Source organism: Porites lutea, chromosome 9, assembly GCF_958299795.1.
Source record: "Porites lutea chromosome 9, jaPorLute2.1, whole genome shotgun sequence".
In the NCBI taxonomy this organism is placed as follows: Eukaryota; Metazoa; Cnidaria; class Anthozoa; order Scleractinia; family Poritidae; genus Porites; species Porites lutea.
In genome coordinates this window covers 5,161,188-5,184,902 of record NC_133209.1, presented here as the reverse complement: position 1 = coordinate 5,184,902, position 23,715 = coordinate 5,161,188, and the positions used below count along the sequence as shown (strand labels likewise).

At 40.5% G+C, this 23,715-nt stretch overlaps 2 protein-coding genes across 2 annotated transcripts in view; one reads left to right on the top strand and one right to left on the bottom strand.

Moving 5' to 3' along the window:
• LOC140948623 (dynein axonemal heavy chain 3-like) overlaps window positions 1-23,715 on the bottom strand; it is a 97,685-nt gene that overhangs the window by 39,094 nt on the left and 34,876 nt on the right. Inside the window, exons 34-56 of the mRNA XM_073397889.1 lie at window positions 22,907-23,041; window positions 22,411-22,498; window positions 21,034-21,164; window positions 20,303-20,403; window positions 20,111-20,225; window positions 19,494-19,631; window positions 18,495-18,721; window positions 17,882-18,026; window positions 16,443-16,600; window positions 15,751-15,831; window positions 14,850-14,999; window positions 14,145-14,367; window positions 13,061-13,174; window positions 12,564-12,701; window positions 11,698-11,792; window positions 10,507-10,588; window positions 4,548-4,686; window positions 3,564-3,754; window positions 3,093-3,188; window positions 2,246-2,437; window positions 1,290-1,423; window positions 725-887; window positions 53-175 (exon numbers count right to left, since the gene is read on the bottom strand). Coding sequence (XP_073253990.1) covers window positions 53-175; window positions 725-887; window positions 1,290-1,423; window positions 2,246-2,437; window positions 3,093-3,188; window positions 3,564-3,754; window positions 4,548-4,686; window positions 10,507-10,588; window positions 11,698-11,792; window positions 12,564-12,701; window positions 13,061-13,174; window positions 14,145-14,367; window positions 14,850-14,999; window positions 15,751-15,831; window positions 16,443-16,600; window positions 17,882-18,026; window positions 18,495-18,721; window positions 19,494-19,631; window positions 20,111-20,225; window positions 20,303-20,403; window positions 21,034-21,164; window positions 22,411-22,498; window positions 22,907-23,041 — 3,159 coding nt within the window. The remainder of the gene's footprint in view (window positions 1-52; window positions 176-724; window positions 888-1,289; window positions 1,424-2,245; window positions 2,438-3,092; window positions 3,189-3,563; window positions 3,755-4,547; window positions 4,687-10,506; window positions 10,589-11,697; window positions 11,793-12,563; window positions 12,702-13,060; window positions 13,175-14,144; window positions 14,368-14,849; window positions 15,000-15,750; window positions 15,832-16,442; window positions 16,601-17,881; window positions 18,027-18,494; window positions 18,722-19,493; window positions 19,632-20,110; window positions 20,226-20,302; window positions 20,404-21,033; window positions 21,165-22,410; window positions 22,499-22,906; window positions 23,042-23,715) is intronic.
• Window positions 8,251-9,740, top strand: LOC140948621 (uncharacterized). Its single transcript, XM_073397887.1, has one exon. The coding sequence runs from the start codon at window positions 8,380-8,382 to the stop codon at window positions 9,469-9,471; it is 1,092 nt and encodes a 363-aa protein (XP_073253988.1). The 5' UTR covers window positions 8,251-8,379; the 3' UTR covers window positions 9,472-9,740.

Genomic DNA, 23,715 nt, shown 5'->3' with positions numbered 1-23,715 from the left:
TACGTGCTGTCAAAACACGTTTTGATATGGGATACGTGATATCAAAACCAACCTGTTTCTTCTCCTCCACCTCCACTGTTTCGCCAGCGATGATTTTTATTAACTGTTCTGTCTCTTTACTTGTCTGGATCAATTCCGGTTGCAGCTCCTTTAACTCTTGTTGCATAATTGACACCTGTCAGTTAAAATTAACCGTTGATTAGAATAGTGCTAAGAGATATTCGAAAAGAAAACCACAGCCCTAAATGCATAGCCACTAGCAAAAAGTCAACTCCGCCTACGGTTTACGTATCCAAACAGTCGTAATAGAGCGGTTTTCACTTGACTGTCGAATTGGGATTGGTTTTGGTTTTGGTTTTGGTTTTACTACGTCCTTTGGTTGGCTAGTGTATTTACTTTGGTTTTGGTTTTACGACAGTCAAGTGAAAACCGCTCTATACCTGAAGCGATAATTATTAACATGTAACAGAACATGGAAAAACAACTTCTATCTGGTAAATAAAGAGTGTCAAATAAACATCTTTTCACAACAGCTTCTATTTTAAATGGACAGACTTCTTTGATTACTTTTCTCTGTTTTTCCTTTGCTTCTGCCTACGCATTAAAAAGCAAAAACATGACAAAGTTACCGTGAAACTTCGATTAAGCAGCGCCTGCGAAAATTTCACTTAAATGAGTTAGCCTAAGTGAGGTTTGACGTGAGAATCAAACTCGCCATGCTCACCTGCGACGAAGCGAAGTCGAGTTTCTCCAGTCCCTTGAGGTACCTTGTTTTTAGAGTCAGTATCTGAAATCGCTTTTTACCAAGAAGTGACTTGAATGTTTTTATTAGCTCGAGATATGACGTTGGAGTGACGTAATTGCGTCTAAGAAGGACAGCATAATATCTGGAAAATTGGGCAAAAAACAAAAAAAATGATCATTTAAAGCTTCTGCCCCAGTATCATTTTATGGACTGGGAAGCCATACACTTTATTTCAAAATGGTGGAAAATTTGGTTAGTCTTTTGCCGTGATGAAAATTTGCTCTCAATACCTCGCTTCAAGTTAAACGTCTTTTGAACTGCAGATGCAATCAAGGCATAGAGGGATAATTAACTTAGATATATAAAAAATGGATATTGTCACGATTTTAATCCTCGACGAATGAATTTGAAAGGCGGTCTTGCGCACAAAGTTAGTCGGGCCGATTCAGTTTTTTTTTTTTGCTCCTGTATTGTTGATTTGTTTTTGTTTTCGCTTTCTAGCTACTTTCCAAAAATGGTTGAATAACAACTAAACAGCATTTACCTTTCTGACAGTCCTCGCACGCTCTGATGAAAATGTTTGCAAAGTGAAACACATTCTCCTCTTACTTCACGCGACATTTCAACCTCGTCCAAGAACTTATTGGCCACCATTTCCAAAGCGTCCTCAGGCCAGGCCTGTAAAACAGACAGTGATAATTTTAAGGAGACGTTATTAATGTAAACAATAGTCTTCCAGGTTCATGGCTAGCAAAGAAAGTATGCTACACTACTTCGCAGGTGCTCTCAAATGCCTGTCAACCCTTTCAGTCCAGGACAAAGTTTTGGTCAAGATTATTTGTCATTCTAACTTTTAAATCTGTCGACGAAATCCTATGGTCATACTATTCAAATGAAACCTCTTCAACAGTACTTTCACATGGTACTATTTATTTAGTATGTAGTTCTAACTTTTGAGTCTGTGGATGAAATCCTATGGTGTTACCATTCAAATGAAACCTCTTCAGCAGTACTTTCACATGGTGCTATTTGTTTTGAATGTAGTTCTAACTTTTGAGTCGCTGGATGAAATTTTATAATGTGACCATTCAAATGAAACCTCTTTGGCAGGACTTTCGCATAGTACTAGTTATTTCGTAGGACTTTACAAAACGAAATTTTTTTTTATTTTACTTTTTTTTTGGGGGGGGGGGGGATTTTTTTGTTTTGTGACCAAAAGGAGTGAATGGTTCAATGCGCACACGAGTCTGTTCTAGCACTATCAATTTACAAACCTGGTCTGCAGGGCCGGCGGTTGCGGCTCTGATCCCCGGGGCCGAACCAATACTCAGGGTCTTAAAATAACTGAGGAAAGAAGGTACGGCTTTTCTCCTACAAACAGCTTATCCTTAGCGTCGCTCGGATGACCAAGTAAACTTTACGTCCCTGTCACAGTCTCCAGTGGGAGACAAAAACCCTACTTTTTTAAATTAGGGGGTTTTAAAACTTCATTCGCCTCACCTGAAACCAATCGATGGTACAGCAATTGATTAGGGAAGGGAACATTCGGAGCCTGTTTCTAAAGGCGTCTCCAATTGGACTCATACTCAACACCACGTGCAGGTTACGACGAACGCGCTCAATAAAAAAGTTGTACATGGCTAATGGACTGGCATCCACTTTCAGGTTCCCCTCTTGAACAATGTTTTGCATCTGAGTGGAGAACAGAGTGAGAAGTTTATTATTTTAAGAATGATCAATGCATTCTCGAAGGCTATGGAATTTAGTGCACCAAACTCTCTCGGCCAACCGCGCCGACACGGTGTTCGACGTGTGTGAACGACTTGTACCGCCTCAGGGCCGTTGCTGTCCATACTATACCGGATAACTTTCCGTGGAGCCAAGAAAGGTATCTGGTAAAGTATGAACAGCAACGGTCCTGGGCGGTACAAGTCGTTCACACACATCGAACACCGTGCCGGCCGGCGCGGTTGGCCGAGAGGGCCTGGTGCACTAATTTCCATACTGATGACCTGTCACCATGGAGATTTGGGCAGGACCTTGAGCATTTTAGTTGCAAGCGGTCATCTTGGATTCCAAGGTACCGAGTATAGCCTGGGATGAGTATCAAATCTACTTAGGGGAAGGGGCGGAATCATGACGCCAGAACCCTCGGAATATTTGAAACCAAGATGGCCGTCCCGTAACGCAAAGCTCTCGATCTTGACGATCTTACGAAAAGAAAGGAGGCTGTGAACTACTTAAAACTAAACATCACATTTTTCATATTGTGTAAAATATGTATTGTTTATAATTGTATATTTATTTATTTATTTATTTCAGTATTTATGTATTTGGACGCAGTCACCTGTTCCGTGATCTCAGCTTTTTCGTCGGGCTCGTAAATATTTGGTACATCACCCGTGTTCAGGATCATGTTGATATCCTCGAGGAATGCTTCATCCTGTTGTCAACGAAAAAAATTCCGACAAATCCGCTGTTAGCCTCCATTAACACACAAATGTCCACTAAACCCTGTACGTCATTTTTACCCAGCTTTTGAACAAAATTTTGGTAGTTACGTGAAGTTAAATCGCGAGGTTGCATGAGAGTGAAAAATTGTATCGGAGAGTCTCGTATTTCGAAAAAACGTGTCGGAAGTCGTTCGCGTCGCTGTCAGTCGCCTAGTTGATTTTTACGCCCCCGATGTAATATCGTTGTCAACCTGCTTGTTTGAAAGAAAGATTTTGCCAATGCGTAAGAGATTCTTTAGCGCACAAAATAGTGAGAAAATCATTAATGAAAGTATTGAAAGGCAGTTGAAATATTAAACGCTTACCTTTATCTGATGATCACCGAACAGAAACACGGTAGGAGCTCCATCAAAACCAGCCTTTCTCAGCATCTTCTTCACATCTTCTCTCCAGTCAGTGAACGTATAAGTTTTGGTGATTTCAATTTGGAAAAGCTCGTAATCTGACATGAACGCAGCCAGTTTAGTAGCACTAGCCCTACCAGAACCACCGATACCTAACAACACATACAAAACATTTTGGAGGGTTTAAGCACGTCCACAGGAGCCCACCTACGGATCCGTACACAAATGAACGATCCAAAACTATCTTTTTCGAAAAGTAACAAATATCATAATCTGACGTAGACAGTCGTAAAGAGTCTGTACACGCGTTCAAACTTTAAGTTTGGGCGCGTTCATAGACTTACGGATTCCGGCAAGATCACAATCGTGAATTAACAGCAAACATCTTCCAAATTTGATCAACTATAGATGGTTTTGAATGATGAACGGTGGATTTATGCCAATCAGAATCGGAGAAATAATTTGAAAGAATAATGATTAAAAATAGAAATTGGAATAAGAATACAGTCAACTATCGCCTTGGGGACACCTGGCGTATTACGGGTAACCCATTCGCGGGCCTGATGGTGTCCCTGAGAAAAAACTGCATGGCCAAGCGAGTGCAAATGCCGTCACGCATTAAAGCTCTTCTAGTAATACTAAGAAAAAAAACACTTTTGCGAACTTAACCTGACAGGGAAGAGGCTGAAAAAAAATAGCTGAGGACATGAAAAACCTTCAGGACTTTCGTTCATTTGGAGGAAAACTCTTAAGGCTCTCTTTTGGGAAAAGACATTGTTAGTATTAGTTTTTTTCTTGTTAGTTATAAAAGAGTCGAAAAAAAAAGAAACAAAAAATTTCGAGAGGTGCCACATACATTTCACCCTAAAACTATAAAAGAAAGATCTCACTCTCATTCCCCAGACGACATATTACTCAACTGAAGCTTTTACGTCCGATTCTTACCTACTAGAAGCGCATGCCCGTTGGGCTGGCGAAGAACTCTACAAATTCGAGACACGTGTTCAATGGCGAATCTAAACATGACGAGATCCATGGGAGCTTTGCTTGAAACGTTGTAATCCTCAAGAAATCCATCCATTACCTGGAGAAAGAGGATTTCAACGGTTTTATTACGTATTGTTTTGCCAGTTAACAAAGTGTGCTTTGTGGGGATGAATGATATCAAGCAGTTTGTTGGATTAGAACCTCTTTAATTATCATGTTTACTTTACGAAAAAAGAAGAGGATTACAAAAAACTAACGTGCAGTAAGATTTTTTTCTCTATAAAACAAACACAATTTCTACCGTCCTAGCCAAACTTAGCCACAATATTGGAGCAACAAATGATGCGTAATACTAGGCTCTCACGGGAGGGGTCCGTGGAGCCTGGAATCTTACATTTATTTTTTTTGGGGGGGGAAACTATGGTTTTGCTTGGGTGAGTGAGAAAAACACAAAAATTTGCTTTTATTAATTGAGCTCTTAAAGATATAAATTTTTTACTTGGTCTACTACTTTATCGGCAACTCAGTTGATAAAAACATATTGTTATCTGTCATTTGCTGCTCTGCTAGGTACTGGTTAACATATTTAGTGAATTACTGATGTGTGTCTTTACGAGCGCTGTAAAGGATTGTTTTAACTTTTAAATTATGAATATATGAAAAAAATATATGAGAACTACGGGGTGAAGAATTAGATGAAAGAAGATCATCGCAGTTGCAAACAATAGATCGCAGTTGCAATAGATGCAAACTTTGAGGTTGCGAAAAGAAAGCCTGAAAATATTCAGGCTTGTACGGGATTCGAAGCTGCACCGGTATCGCAGAGGTCAAGGGTTCGAATCCCGAACAAGCCTGAATTTTTTTCAAGCTTTCTTTTCGCAACTGCGAAAGTTGCGTCTATAACTGTGATGATCTTCTTTCATATAATTGTTTCAACGTTGCTCGAGAAAAAAAAACGAAGAAAAAGGCCAAATTTCCCTAGTGATGCAGAACGAGCAATCACCAAATGAGCTGAAGCGAAATACCTTTAAAAAAAAGAAAAAAAGTTAAACAACACAAACTTCTAAGCTTTCTTCATAACATCAGAAAATAGAAATAAGGGCTTAACAACTTCTCAACGAAACGAAATCAAATGAGATCCAATTTCATTTACTCAATCCATGACAAGTTTTCTTTTTTTTTCCTCACCTGCGATAAAAGACATCAAATTTTCAAGGGAATTACATTTGGATTGGGTATTTCGAGTGATCAAGGCAATAAGCTGACACTAACTGTTTATTTACTTAGACCACGTGTTAATTAAATTCTTTCATTTGACCCAAAGTTACCAGGTAACTTTGAGAATTACATTTACAGTAACAAAAACAAATTGTACGCGTTGCGGATTATATTCTCAAGGACTGCCGTATGGTGATTTTGGCAGGACTAAAAATGTTTTTAAGTTACAGTATGGCACCATTTCAAGCGGGGATTTCTTTTCACGGAATAAAACGATTTGGTAAGTACTTAAATGACCTATTAACGAGTGGTTAAAATTGGTGAAAGTTCAAAAGAGTTAAGAATATATGCATTAATAAACCATCACGACGTTTTATTAAACACAAATTGGCAAAGCGAGCCGGTTTGACAGGGGCACCCAACGTCAATTTTTGAAAATATCTGTTCGGAAGATCTAGAATTTTCGGAACATTTGTTGTAAAAAATCTTGCTTGCCTGTCTCTCCTAGGATTTTCGTACATCTAAAAATGGTATAATTGCCCATTTTTAACGGATTTTTACCCTAAAAAGGTCACCTAGAATTTTCCGGAGCCTTTTCTCGGGCTGAAATTTTCGAAAAGGTAAGTTTCGATCCCTATAATTTTCGGATCACTAGACTTTCAGCTAGGAAATCCGAACAGATAAAAAATTATCTATCGTTTAAATACTAAAATACGTTTAACAATGCTATGTTTAAGTGGTTTTGAACTATATTCTCGTTGGGTGCCCCTGGTTTGATTGCCGTGACGAAAAAAAACATCCTTCAAAGACATTCAAACACAACTTGTTAACTCCAATTCTGAATAAGATCTAGGCTACTTAGCTTTTCAAGAGACTCCTTGATTGACGAAATAGAACTGTGACAAGTAACAGTTCAAATTTATTTCAAACGATTTTTTTTCTCGGATGTTCTCTTTCCTTTACGACCCGCTGTCACAGAGTAAACAGGGGCACCCAACGACGGTTCCTCCTAAATACATTGAAAAACGTTTTAGCTATCCAGAGTAACTTTAAATCTGTAGAAATGCATTCTAAGCGGCGCTATAAAATTTGTATCTGTTCGGTCATCCAAGGGGAACTTGAATCTTTTCGAAATCACAAGGGCTTCAGTATTATTTTCCCGAAAATTTTAGATCCAGTTTAACTTATTACGAAAGTGAGAATTTTGCTAATTCTCCTCTCCATCACACTTTTGAATCCGAAAATGTTAGGTTTCCTTTTTTCTGCGAAAAATAACCTAACCTGAGGAATTAAATGTGAAAAAAAAAACTTTAGAAAATCGTAGGGAAAATTGTACACGAATGGAACGGTCATCTACAAATTTTTAGCCGTCCTCAAGTGACACAAAATTCTAGGCAACATCTGCTTCTCCGAACATATATTTCACAGAAAACAGTCGTTGGATGTCCCTGAGTAAAGATCATCTAAAATCAGAACTAATAATAACCATGTAATTAATCACTGAAAAGGTTTTAAACGTTGTACGTAACCCTTCTAAATTCAAAAAGGCCGCCCTATGAATTCAGTTCAAGGTGTGTAAAATAAGCAAACAGCAAAGTGAAAGTCCTGATGAAGAGGTTTCATTTTAACTATCAAATTACAAAATTTTGGCTATGGAGAGAGAAAAGTTAGCAATAGTGTACAAGACAGATAGCACCATGTGAAAGAACTGCTGGAGTGATTTCATTTTAAATGGTCACAGATTTCGCCCACAGACTCAAAGTTAGCCTGCGAGAGCATCCGGGTTTTTTCGACTCAAGTTTCTAGTTTCACCCGCGAAACTAGAAACTTGAGCCGAAAAAACCGGATGCTATCGCAGGCTAACTCAAAATTGAAAATATGATATATGGTTGCACAGTTTACTATGGGAGAAAAAAAATACAGTCGAACTTGCATGTGCAATGGAAAATTATAAAACCGTCACCCCAAAAAGCAGTCGCGATCGCTTTCGAGAAGTGGTCGTTTACGAGAGTTTCCAGCAATAGGGCTTTGACTGGGAAAATTTTGTTGTTTTGGATATAACAGTGGTCGCTTGGGGGAGGTAATCGCTAACGAGACGAGGACACACATGCAGGTTCGACTGTATTTCATGCCAGTAACTGTCCACAGAACAAAAAACTCTATTAAACGCTACTGGAGGCTTGTTATAGAGAACAGTGAAAGCGCGCAGGTAGTACCAGACGTACACCAGGTGGACTATTGCAGATTACCTGTACTAGACCTTTATACAGCTAGTTATCCGTAATTCAATTAAAATCGACTAATCATTTCATCTTCGAGCAGGTCGATCGTTTATATATTTTTGTTTATATGGTTATTTTTCATGCTTTTGTTTTCAGTATCTAGCTGTCGAAAGCCATCGCGTCAACTTCACATTTTTGGTCGGAAATTTGGAAAAATCCTATTTATTTTATTGCTATTTACCATTTTATTCTATGTGTTCTCGCGTCAGCATGTGGTGCTAACAAACTCTCTAACCAGACGTTCGAGGAATATTTATGATTTCTATAATTCAAATTGCTGCGTTGATATTATGCAAGAAATGCGAAGCGGAAAGTGGAAACCGCGCCGAGATATTCAGTCCGAGGATAAAATTCACAGAACAGAGCAAGATTTACGAATAAGAAAGCTTCGAGGTTTGCCAGTTAAACTACACAGAGAAGATGGGCGATGTGGAAACATGTTCGTCATAGATGCCCCTGATTTTGGTGCCAGTGTTCCTTCGTTGTGTGACCGTTACAGCACGACCCCCTGTTGTAATCACGAACTTGGACGATGTGGTTCAGGAGATGAAAACTGTTTGTGCGACAGGTGTACGGATTTTAGAAAAACAGTAGACGCAGAGATGAGCGAATTTGTTGCTTCTTCTGGGTGCGAGTTTCAAAATTTCACAAGCAAACAAGCTTGCCAGCTGCTATCAGAACGCGTTTCGAGCCTTTCCCTTATCGGTGATTCGTTGGTGAGGCATTTTCATAACGCTTTGATGATTACGTTTACAGACGACAGAGAAACAGGCTGCCTGGTTAAAGACATCGATGATAATGACCGACGTTTATGTTCAGGTGACATGCAGTTTGTGGATGGAGGCAAAGCTCTTTGTCACGGAAAAACTGCTAGAAAAATCTCTCAGTTGCCGAAAGGGAAGTTTTGTCGAGGAGAGCACAGCTTCCTATACTCGTTCCACGAGTTCTACAGCGTGACACACATTAATCAAGTCTTACATGAAGTGCGGACGAACCTTCACAAGACAAATTCTGTCATGGCGATCGGAGTTGGACTTCACATGGGTCTAGACTCGCACAAAGTCTTAAATGAATACCTTAAGCCAATTCTACAATTGAAACAGCAGGCTCAGAGCTACTGGCCAGTGGTTGTCTGGCTCACTACACATGCGCACGGAAGCCTCAAACCTGTTGTTTACCAAGAGTCTCAAGGCAACGAAAGAATATGGCGCTTTAATAAAAACATGAGAGCGTTTCTCGAGCCCGTAGGAGTTCCAGTGTTTGATACTTTCAATTTAACCCTTGGAGTACACAGTTACGATGGAACACATTACGGGTTTGGGGTGAACATGTTAAAGGCACAGCTTTTTATCAATTTTCTTGATAAAACCCTTTTACTGTAGTCAGAATCTTGGCTTTGAGTCTGCGCATGAGAAGGGAACGCTGTTGCGTCGAATTGCATCATGGGATTGTTTAGGGACGAATTTTGACGCAGTTTCCCTGGGACTTCGTGTAGGTAACAAAAGAAGCGATAGCTTTCAGAATCAGTCCCATGTGAAAATTCATTTCGCCTCATGTAAGGTAATCCATGGCAGTTTGGATTGCACGCCGTGGATCGGATTCGTTGTCAGTGAAACTTGGATTCCGGATTCTAATCGTTAGTGGGATTCCAGATTCCTTGAGCTGTTTTCCGGATTCCAAAGCCCAGGATTCTGGATTCCACAGATTTCCCGACTTCGGGAATTCCGGATTCGTTGTCAGTGAAACTTGGATTCCGGATTCTTATCGTTAGTGGGATTCCAGATTCCTTGAGCTGTTTTCCGGATTCCAAAGCCCAGGATTCTGGATGCTACAGATTTCCCGACTTCGGGAATTCCGGAATCCGCATTCCCTTAGCTAAGGCAATTTATTGTTTTTAGTCAACAGTTCATATTTTTAGGCTGGATAAATTTATACATCACATATATACACAAAAATTAATTTCCACTTAGATGAAAAAAAAAAATTTAAATGGATGTTTCGAAATAGAGAAGAAGAAAAAAAAAATGCTGTAAAGGAACCACAACAGCAAAAGAAGAAAGCAAGGTTTAAATGACATGTCCCACATGATGACAACATCACCGAAAAAAAAAATGGGTTTAAACTTAAAGAAATCTACTTCGAAGTATGAATTTTCTTGTTTTATGACCCTTGTGAAGATAAAGCTAATAACCAAAAAAGAAAGAAAGAAATAAGCCTTTGTATTGTTCGCCATTCCTATTCCCCGCCCACCAGAAATGAAAAAAAAAAATAAAATAAATAAGAAACGCGCGACCAACAACGATAAACGCCCACACAAGGCCATTGTTTGAGAAACTAACAGCCACTGCTAGATGATACGAATGTTGAACGTTCTCGAACAATCAGAAAATTGCCCTATTATAAGAGAAAGAACTTACCACACTAAGGCTTTCTGTGTCTTGTATCTCATCGTACAGACGAGGGTTCGCCTTACGATCCATGAAGTCACCGAAAAATAAGCTGAGAATAATAGAACTGGTTTTAAAACACTGAGGTTACCTTAAAGCTACGGTAAAACCGGCGACAAAAACGTGCAACGTTTTCTGTAACATTGCTGCAGAAAGTGCTAAAAAGCGATTCTGCGTGTTTTACCACCCACGTTCAAACCTGTTTAGCAATAGATAAATGTTGCAGCAAGTGGCGTGAATACTGACTTCTGATGGGATAAAATTACACGGGAGTCACGCTATACACTAGATTTACGTCACTTTGTGAAAAACAAGTTTGCCTTGGGCCGGTAAAACGCTAGCCTCCCCGCAGACGTCCGTTGGGGTTCGGTTGTCACGCATTCATTTCTCCCCCACGGACGTCTGCTAAACAGAGCCGACATTTGAAAACGCTAGCCTCCCCGCAGACGTCCGTTGGGGTTCGGTTGTCACGCATTCATTTCTCCCCCACGTGGGGGAGAAATGAATGCGTGACAACCGAACCCCAACGGACGTCTGCGGGGAGGCTAGTAAAACGCGTAACTTGTACAGATTTTGTTGAAAAAAGTAGAACTACTCTCTACTTTCAGCAACAACTTTTCGCAACCTATAACAACCTGATTCGTTGCAAGACAGATTTGAATGTGAGTTTTAAAACGCGTAACATCGCTTTTCAACTTTTCAAGTTGCACGTTTTTGTGGCCCAATTTACCGTACCTTAACACACAGGGAGGGCTTTAGGCTTTCAAGGAAATAGGCCATTTTCAGAGTTCCAAAATTTCTCACTTTCAAAACGAGGCTAAGTGCAAGACCTTTCTTGTGAAAAGGAGTTTATTTGCAAGATAATTAAAACTCATTTTCATATTAATGGCTTCGCACTTAGCCTCGCATTAGAACAGAAGCTTGAGGCAACTCGGAATAGGCCTACTTTGCTGCCGGATTGGCTTTTGAAAGTCATATAGTGAAATTATAGGTTAACGACACAAATGAGACTGGTTTTGCGAGAAAACCGGCGCTACAGCTCTTTCGAATTTCTTTTAATATGTCTGCGGGAACAAAAGTTACTTGGACGTTCGAGAAACAGGCCCCTAGAAGGAAATAATAAGTATAAAAACACCCTGGAAAACTCCGTGCAAAGTTTACCTCCTTAAACAATCATCAGTAACCACGCCTCCTCTGCCAGCGAGATGTTCAAACACATTATTCATCTTTTCCTTGAACTCAGATGCCATGACATTCTATAGTTGATAAAAGAAAACGTCAATGAGTCAACAAGAACACCTCACTCTCTCAATATCAACATAAACATTCTCCTCACTGTTCTTCATACATTTCTTGAGATAATGCTTAAGAGAATTTGTTCAAACATCACGGCATTTTATCTTGGGTGATCAGGCAGTATTACTTACTGGAGAAAGTGGATGTTGGTCACTATTGGAGCTTAAAGGGTTAATACGTACGAGCCTACGTAGCGACAGATGCAAGAGCCTGCAACGTAGAGGTGTTAGCGGAGTCGGAGTCATAATCGAAATCGCTAGAGCGCTTATTACCGACTAGTGAAAATCAAACATCGGGGTCGTAAGCGGAGTGTTATAAGCTGGACAGAATCCCATTTGGACGGGGGGGGGGGGCGCACTCAAAGAAAGCTTTAAACCATGCTGATCATGGAAAAAATGTTCGTACGACAAATGTAGACCGCTCTTCGCCAAGCTTTACACTCTTACTCAATACGCTAAATAGTGAAATTTTAAACCCTGATTAAGACTCACGACCCAGGAAACCATACCCTGGCGCGCACACCCGTCCAGGCCAAATAAGGGAGTGCACTCCTCCCTCCCCCGGGACGGAATCGGTGTCGCCAGAATCAAAACGTTTCCACTCACGACTCGTAACGAAAACCGGGAGTGTGTCGCGCCCTCGATGAGTCACCCCCTCCCCCTCCTCCTCGCCCACCCCACCGCTTGGCAACACTTGGTAACCATGATTACAGAGAATAATGCAGCACACACCTTGACAATCTCAAAGAAGCACTGGCGGTCGTCAGCGTCGACGAGTCTGTCATAGAACACACGGTACACCTCGTGTACCCAAAGTCTGATAAGCTTGCCCGGGTGAGAGGCGTTTACGCCAGGAAACAAAAGAATCCCCTGAAAACAAATTAACAGATTTCGATCACAAGTGAAAGAACAAGTGGATATTTTCATCAACACCAAAACCTTTGGATTTCGACTTTTGCACGCTCTTATTGGCTAACTCGACCCGGTAATAGAGTTCTAAAGTGATAACGTCATAAAAATTAAGTTTGTGAAATTGTAGGATTTGTCGGGATATTCTGAAAAAACAACATCCAAAAGGCACTACTTGAAAAAAAAAAAAAAAAAACGAGAATTTCGGGACAAATTATCTCTGAGATACTTGTCCTGTTTTGCTCTGATAAAGTTCCCTAATATAGCTGCAGTGCAACAAATAAAAATATGAAGTGAATTACAAGTTGACTAACACGAACCTGCACAACCCTGGCAAAATCCCTCAGATTAAAGACGTAGTGCGATTTGGAAGGCGTGGGCAGAAAGCTGGCGATAGCTTGAGTGTAGACCTCAGTAATGGCACTGATCATAATCTAAAAGGGAAAGTTGGTAGGGTAAATGCATCGGGCACAATAGTTAGGTCAAACATCACGTTTACGTCAAACGGCAAACCCGAATTTGTACCACGTGACCAAGTTTCTCCATTACTTGTCGTTTACTGTTCATTATTTCTACACATAATCAGTAGTTTCACGCAATTGTTTCTCTATCAGAATTGTTTTGCGCCGTTTTTATCTGCTCATTTTCTATATTGAGAAATTCTCAACTTGAATCTGACGTTCGCCGTTTGTCGTATACATGTACGTGAAGTTTACGCTGTCTAATAAGACAGCAAAGTAAGCTTTCTTTGCACGAATAAAAGAATTCTCCCTTTTGAAAAAGCATTGGAATAAAGCTAGTAATTGATGCGATTAAAAAGGTTATAGAGATAACGCTGGAGAAGAACTAACAATGACTACACTGGACATTCATATATTATCGTCATAAAATCACTACTAATGATATAAATAAATGACTTCATCAGTTCAGATACTTAATCTGTGCAAGGAATTTTATTATTAATTAGCAAATTTTGCAGTATTTGATTGAAAAACGTTTCTCTTGCTATTGAATATCGAAAACAAAGTACAAGAAAATCACGGAATTCGTTTACAATTTGAGACAGTGCTCTGTAATAAAATGAAGAGGTAATTGCTCTGCACAATACACTACTTAACTCTAGTCTTAATAGAACTACTCATACTATGACTATTCCCCTGGACGTGATACCAATCCATCTCAGGGTTACACAGACATCCCCCCCCCCCCCCCCGCCCCCACCGCAATACGTTCGCCGGTACCAATTTATACACCTGGGTGTAGTAAAGCACTATGATAGTGAAGTGTCTTGCACAAGAACGCAACACAGTCACCCCAGCAGGGCCTGCACCCGGACCTTTACCATACGGTGTCAAAACACTAACCATCGAGTCACAACGCCTCCCATATATTATTTAGGTGTACCTTGGAGAACCTCCGTATCTGCATTTCAAAGCCATGGTTGTTAAAGTGCCAGTCCATAATGACAGAGAAGATGTTTCGCATCGTCTCTGTGCTAAACGAGTCAATAGAGATGATGTTAAAATGTCTCAGAAATCGAGGAGTGATCTCGTTTCTTCCTCCTCCAGGCGGACCCATGGCAGACACTAGCAACTGATCAACAAGCTTCAGGATTGATGTGTCTTTCCTAGAAGAAAAACGAGCAATACGTTACAAAGCTATTGCGTTCGGTTATGATGGTGCAACAAGGCGGGGCACAGGATCGTCTTGAAGAGGGGTAAAGGGTCCTTATTCTCAAGGTGTGTTTGGGACCCTCAAGACTAAGGGCTTTCTGGGAAGCACTAATGTATTGATGCATTTACATCATCTTACGATCTGTGTGGACCCCTGTTTACCTCGGTTATTGAATTGAAGAACCTGGATTTTTTAGCTATGTGGCCAAGCTTTGCGAAGAGATTGCTCAGAAACCATACGTACACAGGTAAAGTTACCGCCAAGAAAACTGAAAGCCTCCTGAGCCTTGTAGGAATTTATTTCCAGAGGAGGTTGTGACCATGTACGCTTTTCTAGAGTGCGCTTTGAATTTGAAAAGCTAATAAATCTATTAGGAGTCATCGCTTATGGCTTATAGTCTTTCAAGTGGCAAAGTTTTTCGTTGAATGTATTTACCTGTCAAACCAGTATCCATGATCAATCCACTGCCGTAAGACCTCAATAGGTGGCTGGGCACCATATTTCTCCTTAGCTGGCATGTTTAGATCATCTACAAACACCACCACCTTCTTGCCGATAGGAGGTCCATACACACCACGCCTTCGCCTGCAACGCAAAGCCCGATCAGAAACTTGAGAAACGCCCTCTTACAACCGGTCATTTTAAGGTGAAACGTCACGTGACACTATCGTTGTTGTGGCGAATGGCAATATGGGACTGTTTGGGGTGACGCGTGTTAACCCAGTTTCCAACGCAGCCTCGCAATAGTCAATAAAAGAATGGATAAGTCCTCAAAACAGTCTCAGTGCAAGGCCAATGCTATACCGAGTGTGTTAATTTTTTAATCGATTCTTGATGTAATAAGCGCCGCCACCCCTCCCGCACAACTGGTAAAATCTCCCCCGGGCACACAGCTCCCGCTTATGGTTTTCGTTCGGTACCTCATTATAATGCACCTCGCCCTTACTGGAATGTAACTGAAATAGAGCAATAAGAAACTATGCATTGGAGCCCTTGCATATTTCAGTAAAGAAAACTAGCACTAATTTCTAAGAAATTTGTAAAGTGTTTGCCTCTGCCGTTCCACTGTACTTAATCGTTGAACTGGACGGTTATCTAGTCTGTGCCGTTTGCAAACGGTTACTACAGCTCCTATTTTGAGGACTGCGTGTAGGTACCTTCATTGAGCAATTCTCCGCTATTTTGCTAAGAAAAATGCGAAGAGGGTCGCAAAAGAAGACGCTAACACAAATACCCAGAATACTAAGAGAGCAAATACAGTTATATTTCATCAACACCAGTTCCAACACATTTCATTCGATCATTTACGATTACTCCTAGTTAGTGCAATGCTGACCTGTCCAGTTTTGATAGTATCATATCCTGAGTTTGGTTTGACGTTGTCTGGGCGGAAAAGTTTATAAAATTTGCGATGTACCTGAAAAATAAAAGAACCTGTGAGTGAGAAGTTAAGAACATCTGCCCAATATCGGAGTTCAGGCTTACGGTATTTCCTGTAGACCAATAATTTTGCTTGTACTTTCTCGAATACTGCCATAAACGATGCTTAAGAATAAAAAAGGACGTCAAACTGTCTCGTCACTTGGATTCATTTAATAGAGTATCTTGTCATCTTTATGCGGATTCATGACAAATCCGGAACAATTAAGAACCGAATTCATTTGGCCGTTAACACGCAGATGGGTAAATCCGAAGTAAAAAACCTCCCAGAATGATCGCTTGTGGAGATTTTGAATCTAAAGTAAGTTCTCGGTTATGTGTAAACGCATGCTTGAGCATGTGAATCCGAATTCCCTAAAGGTAAAAAATCCGATAACTCTTATGAATACGGAAAACTCTCTTCTACTGTAAACCAAGCCTACAGTTACCATGATTATAGGAGGAGGATAACAGAAGCTGGGGGCTTATATAGTTTTTGGCGTCTCCGACTGGAGCGGGGCTTATAAGAGGGCGGGGCTAAATAGAAGAAATGATCTAATCTTTCACTCGTACAATGCACTGGTCCCAGGTTTCAGGGAATCAACTTACTTCTCTGAAGGCATGCGCAGAATGTAGTTATTTGTAATAGCAGATTTTCCCGTTCCTGTCGGGCCAACTAACAGCAGCGGTTTGTCATGATCGAGGAACAGTTCCAAAAAATAACGCTGACGAACCGTCTCTGTGGTAGGTATGATCATTTCATTCGGCTACAAATTGTAAAATTGATTAACAATTCATAAAGAAAGCATAAGAAATAAAATGAAGGTTCAGTCACTGCCTTTGAATCTTTAACAGAACTATCCTCATTAATATACGACCTTTCTTTCGATTTACTTCGCTCAAATGCAACGAGTTATATTAACAAGGGAGTCATAGAAAAATGAGCAATTAGTTTTTCTTTATTTCACAAGGTTGATAGTATACTAAGTTCGTATTCGCGTCGGCCGATTAGCCTGGGATTTTCAGTTCGCCATTATAAATCAAAAAAAAGATCTCGTGCTTACAGTTTAACTATGTCAGTAACAAATCTCAATGGACAAAAGCTGCCGAAGACTTCAACGGTATTTTTCTCATACAACACAGCATTTAAACGCACTCCATTACATTTCTTCATCACTTCCTCTCCGACTGATACTCACAAGGGCGCGGCCGCACTCGGTCTGGGTACCACATTTTACAAAAGTTCAAGGCGTCCATGCTTCTTCTTTCGTTCGTGGCGTGCTACGGTCGACTACATCTTCATTTTATGAAAATAATAGGTCCTATTAGGATCTCTTGATTTCTGGATATAGGTATCCAAAGAGTAATTGGCACAAAAGCCGATAGCACTGCTGCAGCTTACCAACAAAGCCTATCTTTCGCTAGCGAGATTTTGACGTACTCGAGAAAGACTCTGCATGACACGAGTAACATCTCTGTTAACTGAGCATGCGCTGCATGTTGCGTTGACACAGTTTCGAATCCAAGCCTAACAGTCCCGCAAGTGGGCTCAGTTATGACCGTCGGTTTATCAATAAACGGATGCTCGCACTCGAAAAACCATTTTGACGAGTGAAAACAAGGTTGACTAGTCAAAGATCTTTGGACTGCAGCGTCTTCAAAGCTTGAAGCGATTCAGGCAGTCTCGTTTTCTCAAGAAATCAAAACCAGGCTCTGCTCGCAGGGCGGTACGTCTAACAGCACACTTCGGAAAAGAGTGATAGCCTGGGACCCCAAACTGTGGCGCGCGCGCATTTATGGGAATTATTTGGGGGGACGCGCATGTAAACAAACATGGCGGAAAGCGAAGTGGAATATTTCGGCGGGGTTAAAACAGCTCAAAATAGCAAAACGGAAGGGGGAATTGAAAGGAAAAAAAGACATGAAAATGTGATGCTTAGGGAAGACCACGAATTTGAGCCGAAGGCAGACACGAGGGAAGCACTACATTTGTTACCCTAGTTTAAGTAAATAACTTTTACTGAGACGCCTGGCTGTACTGTATTTACCTTCGCGTTGGCTGGAATTTCCTCAACGAACACGTTTTTCTCCCATGGATGCCACGTGCCAAAGGTTGACTTATCAAAGAAGAAGTCGTAAATGACTCCCTTGCCAGGAAACTGGAAACTTTTTGGCAGTTTTAGGTCTTTTGGTCTGAAAAAGCGAGAAAGGGCTACAACTGGTTACCCTTTTAAGCGTAACTTAACTTAAAGAGTTTTATCAACTTAAAGAAAGTTGGGCTCGGGAAAAATTTGTCGCAACGTCCAAGTTTTTTCATAGTTTAGCACATAATCAGCTAAAGTGGAATCTTCTACTTTTCTCAACTTTTCTGTTAGGTTTGGGGGAGAGGGGAGTACAAGCTTGTTTTTAACCAAACAGAATATTCCGTAAAATGGCTACACCTCAAACAAAAAAGTAGCCAGTTCCACCGTACAGCGCTTTTTCAACGTTTTCACGGATTTCTTTCTCAAACCCTAACTCCAATCTGATGCCAAGCTCCTTTATATTAGAAAATGGTCCAATATTGACACGTCTGACCTTAAACTTACGATTTATAATTCTTATATTATAATATTCTACAGCGTCTTTCTAATCTTTACAAACGCAGTTTTTCACACAAACCTTTGGTGCTGTTTGTTAGTGCCAGCCGCAAGAACTTTAAGGAAGTCACTGAACTTAAGTCTAGAATCAGTGTCCAGGTTCCCGCCTATGCTCCAGCAGAGAGAGAACAGAAAAAGGGACTGGAGCCACTGCATGATCTCAGCCTCGGTCCTGGCAGGCCTCTCCTCCATAATTTGTTCAAATTCTTCTTCATCCATCACTGTCTTCGTCTTCTCTTCCTGGGGTGGCTCTCTAAAGGTGCGGAAGAAAACAACCCGCAATTAGGTGTCTTGGATTTCACTTTCAAGCTTGCTAAGGATAGATTACCATTAAGGCGTAATTTTTTCGTGCGTAAATAGAATAGAGGAAATGTATGGAGGATCGCGCGGAAACGTAAAAGTTGAACCTTCCTCAACTTTTACATTTTCACGCGGCCTTTCATACATTGCCTCTATTTTACTTACGTACGAAAAAATTACGCGAAAGTGGAAATCCACCTTAAGCGAGCTTGCTAAAGGCTAAGCAAAAGAACGGTACTTGGATCTGTAGAGCTTATTCTAGTCTGGATCCTCAATAAAAAACTTCCTCTTCTGAAGCTCTATAGTTTTACCTACAGTTACCAATCTCTAAGAAGGACACCTTTGACACCCCAATAGCAGAGAATAGTGAACAAATTACAGTCCGAACGACGACGAGGATTAGCTCTTGGTGTCCGTTTTAGAAAGGTGCTGTCAAAAACAAACGTTTCCGTTAAGAGAGATGAAACTTCTTCTGAACAAGTTCCATCCTGCCAATTTTGAATGATTTGTTCTTTGAGGAGTTGTAGGATTTTGAAAGAACTTTCAACAAAGTTGCAAAATTTTACCTCGGGCATCAGTTTGCACATATTTTTATCTATCTACTCTATCTATGGCAATAATAGTACGCCAATAAGTGCGCGAGAATTGACAATAGGGTGTAAAATGTGAAGAGAAAATAAGAGGTTCCTTTTATACTTTCTTTAAAATATATATTTTTTACTTGCCTTAACTCATCAAGGAGGATGGAATACATTGTCAACATTGAGCTGACCATGTGCATCGGCGAGGTTCGTACGAGTTCACGGCATTGTCTGGTAACAAAGTCTAGGCATGGCGGAATCAACCAATCAAACATCATCTAATGAACGAAAAAATAGACTTTAAAATGTTCACCAACGAAGGAAAGGCAAAGTGAGAGGAAAGCATTGCTCCAGACAGATCATAATAAACTATTAAAAATATCATAGAATTGAAGAATAATGACTACTTTAATATTTCTCGTGCACTTCAAAGAAATAACCACGTTTAGGGACGACTCCAAAATAAGTTAGGTCTCTGTGCACATGCAGTTCGTACAATACCGATAGGGCCCTGAAACCTTTTACTATTCAACAGACATTTTCGTCAGAAGTTCCCGTTTCGGCCCGAAACGGGACATTAAAGACAATACTACCCATCCCTTTCCTTTCGTTGTCTTAAACCGCTTTGATTATTCTATCCTAATGTAGGCAAAACTACCTGAAACCGTATACTAGATAGCATAAACCCAGACACTTTACACATGAGTACGCGCCTCCTCCGGTCAAAAACAATGTCTAGCTTCTTTTACACACTTACCTGTATAGAGCTCTTACTGGCAGGGCTGAGATTAGGGGGGTATTCTTTCTCCATCCACGACGCTACGAGCGGTTCCCATCCTAGCTGACTCGGTTCCATGTAGATCATACCGCACCTTCAAAGAGAGAAGCGCAATGTGCGATTCAAAATGTAAAACTCATTGAATACGACGAAGATATCAGACGTCCTCACCTGCTAACCGTGGCTGGGGAGGCTTGTTCCAAGTCTTGAGGTTCAAATATCATGTTTTGTTGAGAACTCATCTGAATGATCTCTCCGCTCATTAAACAAAGCTGCAGTAGGAGCGCCAATTATATTTCATGAGTACTATTTCATCTTCCAGGGGGACGAAAACTGACTTATTTTCATTAAGTGAAGAGGTGAACTCAAATACGATCGGATTCCTTCGAATAATCCAAAACTACACGTTTTGTGAGTCAAATTTAAACAACAAATTCCGCACGGGAAACTGGACGTGGCTCGAGTAAGTGACATTCTCCTTTATTTTGTCTTGTGCATTTGAGGAGAGGAGAGGATATTAATTTCTTTAGCAAATAATCATTTATAATGTGCTGCCACTTTTTATACAGGAGCAGGCTACGGACAAGTGATCGAGCATCACGGTAGGCAGAAAGCTTGCATTATACGTTTCTGGGAAGCTGCCCACCTACCCCTACCCTAAGCCAACATTAACCCTTACTTCTCACTCAGGGCAAAATGTTAGCTTAGGGGAGGGGTAGGTGGGCAGTTCCCCAGAAACGTATAATGTTCCCTTTCAGGATCATTATACGTTTGGATCGTTATACGTTTGTGGGAAACTACCCACCTACCCCTCCCCTAAGCCAACATTTACTGTCCTCTTTAGATTGAACCACATTGTACAACCTAGGGTTGGAACGCATTTTTTATCAAGTAATACCCACCTTCCTGTTGTCATCGAGAACGGTGTTCATGTTTTCTATCCACACCGCATCAACCGGTCCATCAAACACGATCCACTTGCGGTCCTCAATGACAGAACTGGCGTGCTCGCGGAATGTGTTAGCAAGTACTCCTAATGTAATAAAACAATTTCATACATCATTCAATAGGCTGATGATCATAGTCCCAAGTTACTGCGGTATTTTGGCTAGCATTGGTCACGTGATGTAACATATGATGCAAGGATGAGAAATAAAAGAGTGAGTAGAAAGTATCCTGAGTGTATGCACGTAGAATAATCCTTTTTTTAAAGGAGACAATGACACGACGTATATTACGGCGCGGCTTGCGATCCGTTCATGTGGTTTAAAATGGATATTAGAGAAGTATAGGAGAAGTAGTGTTTTGAAGAACAAGTGTTTCATCGAATTTCCAAACACCAAGAGGTAATAAACACGATGATTTTTTTTTTCGATATCCAAACACTAAGAAGTTTTAGTATTTACCGAATCAGTGAATAGCAATTTTCGCGCGTTTTGATTGGTTCCCGTAACTCGGAATATCCTCGGCTATTTACTGTTTTGCGACCGGAGCCAAGATGGCGTCATGTTTCGAGACATTTTCGGAAGAAGAAATTTGTGCGATAAATGAAGCACTCGTACAAACAAATACCAAGACAGCGACGAACTTTGGCTTGTCGGTATTCATTGGTAGGTACAAAATTATTTTCATGCTGAATTTACAACAACATCGTAAAATGCACTTGACAAAATCACCGAAATGTTTCTAAATTGCAAAAAAAAAGTTCCTACTAAGTGACGTTTTTAATTAACAAAAAGTTACTTTTTATCCGACTGATATGGTAAATACTAATACAAATATCCCCTCAGGGTCGGTGAACAGCGCTAGACATATACCTCGACGCTTCGCGTCTCGGTATATATATCAAAACCACTATTCACCTCCCCTTCGGGGGACAGTTGTATAATATACCAAACACGACACAGAATGTTTTATCCGAGAAGAAATTTTAAAATGTATCAAACACGAGAGGGAGTGTTTCATCTGATATCCAAACACCGAGAGATTATTTGTCAAACAAAAGGAGTGTTGTATCCGACATTTGAACACCGAGAAGTAATTTATCAAACAAGGCGGGAGTGTTTCATCCGATATTCAAACATCGAAAAATGATATATCAAGCACGTAAAGGAGAGTTTCATTCTCTCTTAATGAAGACACCAAGAATAGAAGTCGGTTGCAAAAACGAGGGGTAGCAAAGGTATTTAAGTTGACTTCGAGGTATCGACCCTTCGAAGAAGATGGAAGGGTCTCTCCTCGGAAGGTAGAAACGCACAGGAAAACGATTAAACAGTTACCGTCTGACCACTCGTGCGACACAGGATCAAATCGTCCATACAACTGACCCATGGTGACCGCCTTGGGGTTAATAATTCGATACTGGACCTGAAAAGCAAACAATCGTCAGAGTCTGACCCCCAAAGTCAATTGTAAAGACAAGCAAACTTTGTTTTAACTTTTCAGTGTGTAAATGGTATCCTACAGTGTGACCATTGAAATGAAACCCTGACAGTAATGAGTACTTTTACACGGTGCTATTTGTTTTGTACGTAGTTCTAACTTTCGAGTCTGTGGATGAAATCCTATGATGTTACCATTCAAATGAAACCTCTTTAGCAGTACTTTTACATGGTGCTGTTTGTTTTGTATGTAGTTCTAACTTTTGAGTCGGTAAATGAATCCCATGGCATTAACACTCAATGAAACCTCTTCAGCTTCTCCTTTACTATTCGTTTTCAGTACTATACAATAAAAGAAAACTCTTTCTTAAAAAATTAACACTATATATCATACCGCTACTTCTTCTGAATTCTCATCTTTGCCAAGTTCGGAAAGCGCTGCAGCAAGCACTTTCCAAGCAGATGTCTTGCCTCCAATGGGATCACCCACGATCATAAAACCATGGCGAACCAACATCATCTCGTAAACCTAACAAGTGAAAAACCCCAAACGCACGAAACTGTAAGGATATACAGATCTATCCTTTCCCGGACAAAACAACTGAATGCATGATTGCCGTAAATGTTAGTTAGCATCAAAGATACAGCATAATTATGGAAAATACAAAATTTGGTCGAGTGTATACTGAGAGGCCTCACATGAACCACACTATGCACGCATAGCAAGAGTTGAAATGCTTAGGTTTCGGTAAGCGAATAATTATGCCTGATTTAGACTCCCTGGAAGAAAATTGTTTTCTTTTTCCTCAACGGGTGGAGGAATACTTTGGTTCAAGGTTCAATATTTTTCAGAGAGAAAAATGAATGCATCAAAGGTCAAATACTTCGCCTCATCATTCGAGAACATTTTGATTTAAAGGTCGAACGCTTTGCATAAGCGGCCGAAGACGCTACGACTAAAAGTTTGGCTTTCTCACAGAGGGGGAAGGAATGCAGAGGAGGAAAAATACTTTGCCTCGCTGTTAGAAAAACATTTTCATTTTACGGGCGAATTCTTTGCGTCAACGGCCGAAGACTTTACGACAAAAAGTGTCGAGCCTTTCTCTGATCTTTTAGTCACTATTAATAATATTATTGCACAATCTCGTCCCGCAATCTTATTATCCATCTAAGTTTAGTTGCAGCTCTTACAACGACTAACAT

What these genes read in the sequence shown, in the direction of transcription:
- LOC140948621 (XM_073397887.1), top strand. Translation starts at nt 8,380, where the DNA reads ATGCAAGAAATGCGAAGCGGAAAGTGGAAACCGCGCCGAGATATTCAG.